Raw genomic sequence first — 12860 nt, forward strand, 5'->3', positions numbered from 1 at the left:
ACTCCAGTTTCACAACCTGAATTTACTAGGCATGTGATTGAATCTCACCCCCCAAAACAGTAACTGTCTGGAAGTGCCGCAAGCCTCTCTATCTGTTCTTCACCTTGCCTAGTGTTCTAAGCAGCACCTGGAAGGTGGGTCTAGGTGTCATTCCATTTCCCACAATGCCTCTGCTGTTGTGTCGCTCTGAGGAAGTGTGAGTAATTGTATGCAACCTGCCCTGGGACCTTGTGATCAAGGGCGGGTTATAAGTTCACACAATAAATAAGTTTAAAATTAATACGCCAGCTCTCAGCTGCCGTTGCAGTCGATCCAGTGGTGTAGCGTGGGGGGTGCAGGGGGGGCTGGCCGCACAGGGCGCAACATCGGGGGGGGCGCTCGCCGCCTCCGGAGTCACTGAAGAGCCTCGGGCGCAGGCTGTAGCAGAGCCCCATGTCTCGCGGAACCGACGAGCTGTGCGCGCGTCCGGGCTGAAGGCATCCAGCAGGCAGCAGCTCTCAGCGCTCGCCGCGGTCCCCGCGCATCAGGGCCGCGGAGGGCGCGCCAGGCAGCCCCTCCTTACAGCCCCGCCGCTGCTGCAGCTGCTGGGCCATGTTGCATTTTCCTCGCCTCTCTGCCCTCCTCCTCCTCCGGGCAAGCGGCGCCGTTTGGGCGGCAGCGCCAGCGGCAACTCACCTCAGATCACCTGACACGGACCCACCACCGCCGCCGTGGCTACCTTACCGTAAATACCCCAGCCCAGGCAGCAGCAAGAAGAAGCTGGCAGCGGCGGCAGGTTAGGGGTTAGGGGGTGCAAATTACTTGCCTTGCCCCGGGTTAGGGGGCGCAAATTACTTGCCTTGCCCTGGGTGCTGACAACCCACGCTACGCCGCTGAGTCGATCTGCACTGCTTCTCTGGGCTCCCTTCAATACAGACCTGGCCCAGGTCTAAGGCATTCTCTCCTGCTCCATTTGTTAAACTTTTAGTACCTTGCATTTAAACTTAATCTGGAGCATGTTGCATTGTTTGGATGCTCCATTTGACTGTATGGTCCATCCCGTGTCATGTCTGGCGATACAACTAAGTGCATGGATCCGATCACAATCACTCATGTGCACACTGTTTGTTGAAGAGACACTAATGGTGTACATTTTCATGGGCATGAGTGCGCACACACACAAGCTCCCCTAATGCCACCAAAGCCCATAATCAGGTCAACGCTGCTAGCTTTGCAAGTGAAGATGAACAGTTGGTACTATTGATTTCCGTTGTTGAGTAGGTAGCCTCAGACTAGCAAGCACCAAGCCTAATGCTCCTCCTCCCCCTCCTGCCATTCCAGGTGGGGTTACCTGCCCCTAATTACTTGCCTGGGTGGGAATCTTCCTGGGAAGCAGCAGGTTTGTGGGAAGGGCCATAGCTAAGTGGTAGAGCACCTGCTTTGCATCCAGAAGGTCCCAGGCTCAACCCCAGGTAAGGCTGGGATGGATCCCTGCCTAGAGAGCCCCTGCCAGTCAAGGCTCATCCACACTGACTTTTCCTCTGCACTTTCCAGGCACAGTCCGCACGTTGAAGCTCCATGTCTGAGCCCTATTTTCTTTGTTCCACAGCTTTCCCTGCAAAAACCCGCTCTTTATCACCCAATAGGAGATAGCTCAGTTGGTAGAGCATGAGACTCTGAATTTCTGGGTTGTGGGTTCAAGCTCTACGTTGGGCAAAAGATTCCTGTACTGTGGGGGTTGGACTAGATGACCCTTGGGGAAGTGGCGGAGCTTCATGCTCCAGCACCGGGGGATGGAGAGCAGGCGGGGGTGGGGCTGGCACGCGTCCTGGGGGTGGGGCACGCTGCCTGCAGGGGTGTGGCGCCCAGCGCAGGAGGGGGGCAACTGCAGTGGCACCCCACTGGGATCGCGCTGCCCCCGCACTCCTCTTCCTCCGCCAGTGCCTAGGGGTCCCTTCCAATTCTGCAATCCATGGAAAACCCAAATTGCCATTTGTTGCACTTCAGATTTAAGGAGCAGGTTTTTGCAAGTCAAGTTCAGAGGTGAAAGAAAGGGTGCTTGGACACAAAGCTTTGAAGCATGAGCCTGTACCTGGAAAGTGTGGGTCAAAAGGTCAGCGTGGATAAGCCCTCAGTGTAGACAATACTGGTCTAGATTAACTAATAGTATGACTTGGTATAAGGCAGCTTCCTATGTTCCTCCATTTCCCTCTCTGCTGAACATCTGATCCCCTAAACTTGGACTATCTGAACACATCCTGAACCACCTGCAGCATTTGGCAGAGCTCTTTGCAAATAGCTCTATAGCTGTGCATGTCAGCTCCATTGTCAGAACCCCCAGCCCTCTAACAGCTGCGCTGTCCCTAGTGGGATGTTGCTGCTTCCTCCTCCTAGTCAGTAAGAATTTGTCACTTGCAAGCCTGGGGATGCCTTTGTTTGTAATGGTAATTAATACTTGCCTTCCCCCTTATTGCTAGGGAAATGGTGGGAGGACAGGAAGGATGTCTTTGGATAACATGCTTTTAAATGCAGTATTAACTTCGGCTGAATTTAATTAACACCCAGTGATATCCACTTGTAGATTCCATGATGTGCATCTCACAGGTTGCTTTCCAAATTTCCCCATCCCCCAAATTAAAACTGGAGGCCCGTCTCAGTCTTATGTTCAAAGTTAGTGTGTCTGGGAGCTGATTTTTGGCATAAATTGCTGTTCTAGGGCATACCTCAGAGGGCAAGCAGTCTGCTGTGTCTCTCTCTTTCTGGAGCAATTGAATGATCTAGTCCTGGGTTAGGCAACCTAAGGCCCGGGGGCCGGATGTGGCCCAATCGCCTTCTCAATCTGGCCCATGGATTGTGTTTTTTACACACACACAAATATAGTCCAACCCTCCCCAACTTTCCTCCAAAGAGCTCAAAGTAGGGTAAATAGTTCTCCTCCTCCCCATTTTATCATCGCGATAATCCCCTGAGATGGGTTAGGCTTAAGAGTGAGCGACTAGCCGAAGGCCACTCGGTGGGCATCGTGGTTCAGTCGGGATTTGAACTCAGGTCCTAGTCTGACATGCTAACCCATGGGTAGGCAAACTAAGGCCCGGGGGCCGGATCCGACCCAATTGCCTTCTAAATCCGGCCCACGGACAGTCCAGGAATCAGCGTGTTTTTAAATGAGTAGAATGTGTCCTTTTATTTAAAATGCACCTCTGGGTTATTTGTGGGGCATAGAAATTCGTTCATTCCCCCCCCCCACAAAAAAATATAGTCCAGCCCACCGCATGGTCTGAGGGACGGTGGACCGGCCCATGGCTGAAAAAGGTTGCTGACCCCTGATCTAGTCACATCTGAGACAGAGGAGACAGAGGAGACTTATTCTCCATCCCTCCACCAGAGGCTCATTGCAAGAAGGTATGGCCAGAGAGCACTGATGAATCATGCAGGGAGGCAGCCGGCCCCCTCCTCCTCACAGGAGCCAAAGTTCAGTTAAAGAATGAATTGATTCCTACCTGTGCACAAGTATGCCCTGTTGTACAGCTTTGGTATCACTCATCTAGCCCCGTCCGTGTGCTATGTTTTGAGTGACTGGTTTTTGTCTGGAATCGTAAATCCTAAGAGTGAGCTCAGTTCTTCAAGTGCTGCTTCTTATGCAGCCGAAACACCCAAGAAGGAGTTACTGGCAGACTAGGAAAGAGTTCCAAGGTTTGGAGAACCCTAATCATACTCATCCTAAGGCTGGGGAATCTCCCAACCAGCCCAGTGTAAACTGAACACACTTGGTGGCCACGGGAGGCTGGCAGGCTATTGGAGAGGGGATGGAATGGAGCCTCTTGGGGGAAAGATTATGGCAGGCTGGCTGGAGCCCTAAACAAGGGCACTCACCCTGCAACATTTTGTTACAGGTCCTACTTGTGCTTATCATTAGCAAGGGAAAGGCACATCCGTGATAGAGGAGTAGAGTAAGAGAAAGCCTGGCAAAGAGAGACAGGAAGTTCACTCCAGGTATGGTTGCACATGCATATATTCCTGTTTAGGAAGTGGAAACCCGACTGCTGTTGCTGCTTTTTCCTCCCCCCCCCCCCGAGATGCAGGCCCTGAAGCTGCTGACCCAGAGCACCAAAAGCTGGAAGGAAACAGGATACAGATCTGGCTGAATGGTACACATGTCTCTTTGTTACTCCAAAGCTGCTCTGGAGGGATTTTCCAGGGGATAATATGTTTCCAATTATCCCGTTACGCTCTTTGGAGTGCATGTGTTCTGACAAGGCATCCTCCCCATTTCCAACAATATGTCATCTCCCCCTGCGTTTCCCTCTCCGTGTTATTCCATGAAAAGGTTATGACCTTCTTCTCTGTATGTGCACACACACACACACACACACACACGGCATACTAATCTACCTACATCTCAGGGGGCTCCACTTTGCCACCTGTTTAAGGCCCAGTTTTGCAAACTCACACAGCTTCATGTGGCATGGCTAAGTTTGCTCTGGCACTGAGCTAAATATTATTAAGACTGTGTGTGTGTGTGTGTGTGTGTGTGAGAGAGAGAGAGAGAGAGAGAGAGAGAGAGAGAGAGGGAGAGGGAGAGGGAGAGAGAGATGGAGAGCAAGGGGGTGGAAAGAGTGGGACAGGGAGGAGGAGTTTGTAAGGCAAGGCAGTTCCAAAGATCCAGAGAAGGGGGGGGAAATACCCACAACTTTTGCCAGAGAAAGAGAGAGAGGAAGCAGAAGGGATCGTATGGGCTGGGAAGGAGGGTCCGATTGTTGGGGAACGGATTGCTGCTCTGCACCCCGGGGGAAAGGGAGCCCAAGAAGCGCCACAAGAATGCAGTTGACCAAGGTGTGTTACCTAACTCTCTCTCTTTCTCTCTCTCTGCACAGGCAAGCATGGAATTACAGGCTGCGTCATCTCATTAAAATTATTCAGCCAGAGACGCTGGCTGTTTTGTGGCATACGATGGCAAGGGGCGTGAATGTATGAGTGTCTAGATGTGTTTGTGTTTGACTTTCTGGCTAGAAGCATGGATGGAATGAATTCATCTCCAAAGTTTCATAGAGACTAGAAGCTGGGACACTTTTGTCTCTGTGCAATGCAGTCTATTCCGTTCCCTACTTCTGCCTCCTTGCTTCTTGTATTCATTTATGCCTCTCTCTTTTTGCTGTTCCTGAATCAGGGTGTGTTAGTAAACAGTTCCTAAGAGAGCTTTAGTCAGAGTGACTGAACCCTCACAATGGCTGTGATTGTGCTTCTGCTAGAATAAAGCACTTAGCAGTTCCTGGCAGGGTGGGTGGCAGGGAAAAGGCGCACATCGGTGCTAGTGTCCATGTGCCGGCCGTTTTTGTGCATGTGCACTAGAGTCAGTTTTCATCCCTCTCCCACATAGTTTTAACTTCCAGAGGCCCAACTTGAGCCTGAGACTGCAATCCTCAAGTCTTGCTGGAATAAATGGGACTTATGCTCAAGAGTAAACTTGCCTAGAATTACATTGTGTGCATACACACACACACACCGTATTTTTCTGTGTATAAGACACCCCCTATTTTTAGGGACACCAATTTAAGAAAATAGGGGGGAGATGGCCCAGTGTATAAGATGACCCACAGTTCTTCACATAATTTTAAAGTAAAAACTAGTCTTATACATGGAAAAATATGGTATATATAATATGTATGCATGCAAATAAATAGTTAGAAAGGCATCCCCAGAGGCTAAGTGGGAGCTCTGTATTCTGCTCTTCTCAGAGTGGGTTGTTTGGACAACTATTCTCAGTTGTGGACACCACACATCAGAAAGTCCATTGCCTCCAGAGGTTGATGTTGATCACAGGGGCATGGAAACCTATGATGTATGATTGAAAGAGCTGGATATGTTTTAGTGTGGAAAAGAGCAGATTAAGGTGAGGCGTGATAACTGTCTTTGAATATCTGAAGGGCTGTCACATAGAAGATGAAGCAGGCTTGCTCTCAAGAACAGGGTGAAAGCAGCAGAGTTTGTGGAGCAGACTTGCATCAGGAGGTGAGGGTGGGCTCTCCACAGCTGCTCAAGCAAAGCCTGGACAGCTCTCTGCCAGGGATGCTGCAGTTGAGCAGGGTCCCCTTCCAATTCTAACATGCTGTGGCAGTGCTTCACAAGGAAGAGGTGCAAGAAAAGAAGGACTGGTAAATGGGAACAAGTGGGTTGTATGAGAATCCCTCCCTACCCTGCCCCACAACCCACCCACTCACCCCAGAATTACAGTATAGTGGTCCACTCACTGCATCTGACAGGAGGCGACAGCTCTCTTGCTTTGAGAGAACAGCTGAATCTGCCACTGTGTCCCATGTGTGTGAAACGAGGTTTCTGGTCAAAAGACACTTTTTAAAGATCATTGCAGACACCTTTAGGAATGACAGGGGCAAAGCTTTCCTTAGCTGTGCACAGTCTTGACCCATTAAGAAGTAACTGTGCAGCAATTGCAGTTTCCCTTAAAAACAAAAAACTTTTTGCTGCTGCGTGTGGTGATGGGGAGCATCTTGCAGCAGTTGACAGCCAGTGGCTACTGTTCTGCTGCCCCACCCTTGCCCCTAAATTACCCTAAAATGGCACTTTCCAGAGGGATGTTAAGGGAGAGGGAGAAATGGTACCTGCAGAATGGAAGAGCTGTTCTATTAAAGGATGTGGCAGAAAAGAAAAGGTGCCACTGCAGTTATGAGGGCTGTGTTCCACCTCCCCTGTTGGGGGCAGTATGCCTCTGAATCACATCTGGAGGGAATGCTTTTGTACTCAGGTGCAGCTTGTGGCTTCCTCTGGGGGCTCTGGCTGGCCACTGTGAGAACTGGAAGCTGGACCAGAGGGACCTTTGGCCTGACCCAGCAGCCAGGCTCTTCTGATCTTCTTACGAAAACATTGTCTCCTGGAACTTCTGAAATCAAATGCTCCCTTTTAGCCATATGTGAATCAGGGTGAATTCAAGGAAGGGAATGGGGGAGAGATTTCATTTCATCTCTAAAATTGTAGATAGCTGTCAGTTTTGTTTGCTTGGTGCTGCTGTTTTGAACATGTATCAATATGGGGTTTTAAAATTATAAATAAATACATGAAACCAAAAAGTTTATATGTTGCCTCTTGGCCCTAAAGAGGGACTTCGAGGTGCTTTACAGCAATTGAAGACTAGTTACATTAAAAAATTAAATTCACAGCATTAAAACTGGTAAGACCAAGGCAGTATCCCACACCATACATTTACAACACACTTAAAACATATTTCCCTCCCTCCCTCAAAAAGAATCCTGGGAAGTGCCGATTAAGAGTGCTGGGAATTGTAGCTCTGAGTGGTAAACTACAGTTCCCATGATTCTTATTGGTGGGAATGTGCTTTAGATGCACTGTGTGTATGCAACTTCTGGTAAGATTAGAATACACTAAAAGCTGAGTGGAATACAAATGCCGCAACCAATTCATTAAAAAAATTGCAGAGAAAGGGACCAAATTTCTCTGGCTTGATTCTTAATTTTTGGTCTTAAAAAAAATAATGTTCTGCTATTTTGAACTTTGATGCAGAAATAGAGTAAATTATCAGCCCCAAGGGCCAAATCTGGCCTTAGAAGAAATATGTGTGAAAATGTGTATGAATTTCCATCCAGACTTTTTTTTTTAATTGCATGTATCTTTGTTACATTTCTAAACCTAGGATTAAAAAAATTAGAAACTGAGAGAAATAAAAATTGAGGCACTGGCCATCCCTAGCTGGCACTGTAAAGCTCATCAGACTCAATAGGGCTTATTTTTTAGAAGACCCCTGGAAGAGATTGCACTATATTACCGAGCAAATGAAGAGCCTTTGGTGATGGGCAATAAACAGAGGGGAGGGCAGGCAGGGGCTTAGCAGTGGTCTTCAAGGTGAGACTGGAAGGTTTTCAAGCAGGCAAGAGTGTCTGTTCAGCTGTGAAATGTGGGAGGCTGTGTAATTGGTAATAGGCTTATAGGCAGGCAGGCATCCCAGGAGTTCCCTCAAGGGTGGGTCACAAGGCCACTGAGATTGCTGAGCACAAGCAGCCCAGTTGCAAGTCTAGCTTCTCTGACCCCTTTTTATTCAGGTCCAGCCCAAGGCCAGCCTGAGGAAGAGCAGCAAATCCCCCCCCCCCTCTTTGTATAGTACATAAGGTGGATCAACTTATTTTATCACCTGAAGCAGAAAAATCTCACAAGCACCTTCTGTCTCTCTGGCGGTAGAACAAACCCAAGTGATTGAAAAAAACACTTACTGACTTTCCATGACTTCACAAATCCACTACCCAGAGGCAACAGCCTTTCTTGGCCCCTGGTTCTGGAGCTGGAAGCAGTGCAGGGTGGAAAGGAACCAGTAAGAAGTTGCTGGGGGGGGGACTACGTACACATCATGCATTAAAAACACACACACACCCCCAAGAATCCCAGGAACTGTAGTTTGCTAAGGGCATTAGGAATTGTAGCTCTGGGGGGGGGGTACACAGCAGTTCCCAGGATTATTTTGCCAGGCTGGGTGTGTTGTGTGCTTTAAACTGTATGCAGAGAGATATTTAAGGCATGTAACACCAAGATGTCTTACCTGTGTGTATAAAACAGTGAGCAGTTTATGCTGGAGATGCAAAATGCTCAGTGCTGACATATTTTCTGGACCAAATAAGGAAGCTTTGGATTGATGTTATTTAATGAATTGAAACAAGTACGGCACATGTATTACCAATAGACCCACTAGCAATTTTGTTTGGTTATATTGAAGATATAGTACCAATGGTTGGTAGAGAAATGGCCCTTTACTTATTGACTGCAGCCTGTATAGCTATTGCTTATAATTGGAATAAATTTGATCCCCAACCCTGGATGACTGACTGGCTAAAGTTTGGCATATAGCTTCCATGGCTAAACTGACGAAAATGATTCAAGGTCAAAGTGGGTAGACAGAAGTGTGATAAATTTCTTTTAAAATAGGCTGATGCAACAAAGTACAAGAAAACCTAAATCCACGTGCTTTGTTGGGAATATTGTGAGATTCTGATGTATGGATTTAGAAAGGTTTCTGGAATAGTAGGATGAGAGTCACCTAATTAACCCCGTCAGCAGAAGCCTCTCCCCACACTCATGAAATTGGCTCCAGGGGGTGGAGTCAGAAGGAAACCCCCCCCCCAACAGCATGCTTGTGCAGATGGAATATTTGTAATAGTGCCACATTGAATTCCACCCATGGTTAGCGTTTACCTTGTTTAAATGTACTCAATTTTTTTTCAAAATTATTATTAAGTGTTTCTCCCCACCCACCTTTGCTTGCACACTGTTAAATACAAAAAAAAATTGCCCTCAAAAGATACAGAGAGAGAGCAATTCTGCTGTCAGGGCAGGCAAATAAATGGCTTGTCAGACCAGAGCCTCTCTTTCAGCATCTACATTTTCTTGCCTCCCTTCCTGAACTGGATGTGTGTTATTTTCTCTGCCACCCCTCCCCACCCATCTTGCTTGCTATAGAAGCCCCTCTCTCTCTCTCCCTTCCTCCCTTTCTGCTCCTCTGTGCTTGTTGGCTTAGTCCAATTCAGAGGACGTTCTTTGCATTTTTTGAGGTTAAAACTTCTGGTGGGGGGGATTTTTTTGGACAGAGCAAGGGCAGCAAGTTGGGTATGAGCACAGCTCAGAAAGATTGGCTCAAGTGGCGAAAAAACAAACCAACCCACAGGCGCCTAATCCATGTGAATGAGGAACAGAAGGAGCCTCTGGAGGGGCTGATTGGCAGGGGAAAGAGGGTTTTTGAGAAGATCAGTGTAGGGATCAGTCACTGTGGCTACTGAAGAGCATAATAGCATAAAGCAGCTTTCTCCCAGCGTGGTGTTGTTGGACTCCAACTCCCATCAGCCCCTGCCATAAGAATATAAAATGTGTCCTGCTGAATCCAGCCAATGGGCCATCTAGTCTAGCATCCTGTTCTCACAGCGGCCAACCAGGTTCCTGTGGGAAACCCCCATGCAGGACCTGAGCGCAAGAGCCCTCTCCCCTCAGACAGTTTCCAGTCCTGCTTCCAACTGTGGAGGCAGAGCATGGTCCTTGTGGTGAGGAGCTGTTGATGGCTTTACCCTCCATGAATTTGTCTAATCCTCTCTTAAAGCCATCTAGGTTGGTGGCCTCCCATGTGAACGAGTTCCGTGGTTTAACTGCGCTGTGTGGAGAAGGACTCTTGCATTATGGAGTAAGAGGAGGAGACTTTGACACAGAGAAGCATCCTAATGCCACATGGAACATCTTGTCTTGTCCTGACAATTCTGCGTCACTTTGTGGATTGCTTACATTGTAATATGATTCTCCTGAGTCGGCTGGACATGGGCTACTACCATTTTATAGTTCCCAGAACTCTATCTGGGTAGTTAGCAAAGCAGTGTGATATGCGTGTGCATTTGGCATTTCCTCTCTTTAATCCTTTCTGTCACCCACACACCCAGACTTGCGTGCTCTGTTTGCTGCCTGCTTTGTGGAATTCTGACTTTTCATGCTAATCGGTTTTTGGTTACATAGCAGAGACGTGGTTACTCAGTTCTGGTATATGATGTCATTTATGACTTGCCTCCTGCTTTAATTAAAAAGACCCAGGGGAATAAATATATGCCCTCATTATCAAGATGGGACATTTGAAGTTTTCAAAGAGTCTAGATGAGTAGCTGTTTTTATTTGTGCCATGCTCTACTAATGGCCCCAAAGGAATCAGGCAGACCACTCCACGGAGCAGAAAGCCTGGGCACCTCCCTTCAGAAGAAGGGCCACAGCTCAGTGGCGGAGCACCTCTTCTACAGGCAGATAGTCCCAGGTTCAATCACCAGCATCTCCAGGTAGGACTGGGAGACAACCCTGCCTGAAACACTGGAGAGCTGCTGTCAGTCAGTGCAGACAACACTCAGCTTGAAGGACCAATGAGATTAGGCAAATTCCTATGTTCCTGTGTAGTCATTGCTCTGCTGCGAACTGCACCTTGATTTCATTCAGACTTGGTTTTATCAACCAAAGGACCCTTATGCAGCAGGGGTGGGGAGCCTTTGACTCTCTGCAGATGTTGGACTCCATCAGCATACCGCACAACTGTCCTGTTTTAAGTGGGACATCCCAGAATTACAGAAGCTGCCCTGGCTTCTGAGTGTATCCTGGGGTGTCCCATTTTGGCTCCCATGCTCTGACACACGTTTTTGGTCTCACACTCTCACCTTGTGCTTGTGTGCCACCCCCTCCTCTTCCTCTTCCACCACAATGGTGGGGAGCGGGCAGTCATAGGGGGGGGAGTGAGAGGGGATGGGGCCTCCATCAAGGTCATGTCCCAATTAGCCTCACTGGGATGTTGGAGGGTATGCACCAGCCCCAGCTGAAGGGCTCTTACTGCTGGTCTGGAGCAGCCAAGGGGAGAAAAGGAGGAGGCTGGGCTACTTTAAAGGGTGTGGCGCACTGCAAACTCACTGTGTTGTTCCATCTTGGACACCTTGAAATTGTTTGATTAAGAGACTTTCAGAAGTCTTGAGACCTCCTTCTTATTGACTGCCTGAGCCCAAGCAATAAAACATTTGCTGAAATACTCTTTATTTTGCTATGTATGCTATCTCTGCTGCTTCTCTGCAAGAAACTACCTTTATTTTGTAAGAGTTTTTTCCTAGAGACTAGCGGAACACCCCCGTCTAGACTCAGGGGCATTCCGAGACGGGGCCGGGGGGCAGTCCAACCCGGGTGCCATTCCAAAGGAGGGGTGACAAATGATCGGCCGGCACCTCCGGGGCACGCGTCACTCACCGCACATGCCCCCGGGGACACGCACCACGCCCCCTGGGACGAGCACCACTCTGGGTACCAGAGCAGGTTGCTCTCCCTCTGTCTAGACTGCTTGCTAACAGGCTAAGCTGGGTCAAGATTCAAGAAAGTGAAGGGAGCCAAGCACCTTGAGTGGAGCAGGCAGGGGAGTCCCGGGCCTTAAAACAGTTCACAAAATGGTGCTTGCAAGATGCTAAAGCTGGAAATGAGAGGTCGTATTCCTGGAGGGACTGTGTGTGTGTGTGTGTGTGTGTGTGTGCGCGCGTGCGTGCGTGCACCAAAAACAGTAAAAAGGGGAGAATAGTTTTTTGTTGTTGTTTTTTTAAAAACAACCCTTTGCATCAAAGGTTGAGAGCCATATATTGTTGGACTCCAACTCCCATCAGCCTCAGCCAGCATAACCAGTGATCAAGGATGATGAGGTCTGTGTAGTCAAGCAACATCTGAAGGGCCATAAGTCTCCCATCCCTGTCAACCCCGAGGCTCTATTTTACAGAAAAACTGCACTGGCAGCCCTATTTAATTAAAAGGATTGCTTGTGTGTCTGTGTGTATACATATACTCCAGCTAATTGATTATAAAGAATGCAAACCTGAAATCCTTCAGCTGTCATGTACTATGATGGGCATTTGCAAGTTGGAGAATTGTGTGCACCCATCCAAAAGCAACTTCCTTTATCTTACATAAAGAACGGTTGTTTTTCTAGTTATACCAGGTGTCTAGTTGCCAAAGAAGCCTCCTTTGGGTAGAACTGGATACATTTTGTGTAAGATTTTTAGGAATATTTAATAGTGGACCTCAGTTCAGGATGGGTTTCCTTCTTCTTTCTCCTACAATCATGAGATGTCATAAGGTTGTCATGTGAGGGACAGGTGGGCAGCACCCACAGCTCAAATTCGACCTGTGATGCCAATCCTGATAAGGATCTGGCCCATGGAGCCAAAAAGGTACCCGCCCCTGTCCTGGATCTTGTGAGTTACTTCCCGGGCTGGATACGCTCTTGTGCTGAATCCAGCTAAGTCATTGCGTAATGGAGCAACTTCTGCAAGCGCAATGGAGCTTTGCCCTCCTTCTCCCCCTCGTGTTCTTATACAATTTAG

The 12860-nt window shown here is 48.3% G+C and overlaps 1 protein-coding gene across 1 annotated transcript in view; it reads left to right on the top strand.

Moving 5' to 3' along the window:
* The first annotated feature begins 4668 nt into the window (after positions 1-4668).
* Positions 4669-12860, top strand: part of TNS2 (tensin 2) — a 138524-nt gene continuing 130332 nt past the window's right edge. The window contains exon 1 of the mRNA XM_053370130.1: positions 4669-4812. Within this exon, the coding sequence (XP_053226105.1) occupies positions 4711-4812 (102 nt within the window). The 5' untranslated portion in view covers positions 4669-4710. The remainder of the gene's footprint in view (positions 4813-12860) is intronic.

Source organism: Podarcis raffonei, chromosome 2, assembly GCF_027172205.1.
Source record: "Podarcis raffonei isolate rPodRaf1 chromosome 2, rPodRaf1.pri, whole genome shotgun sequence".
NCBI lineage: Eukaryota > Metazoa > Chordata > Lepidosauria > Squamata > Lacertidae > Podarcis > Podarcis raffonei.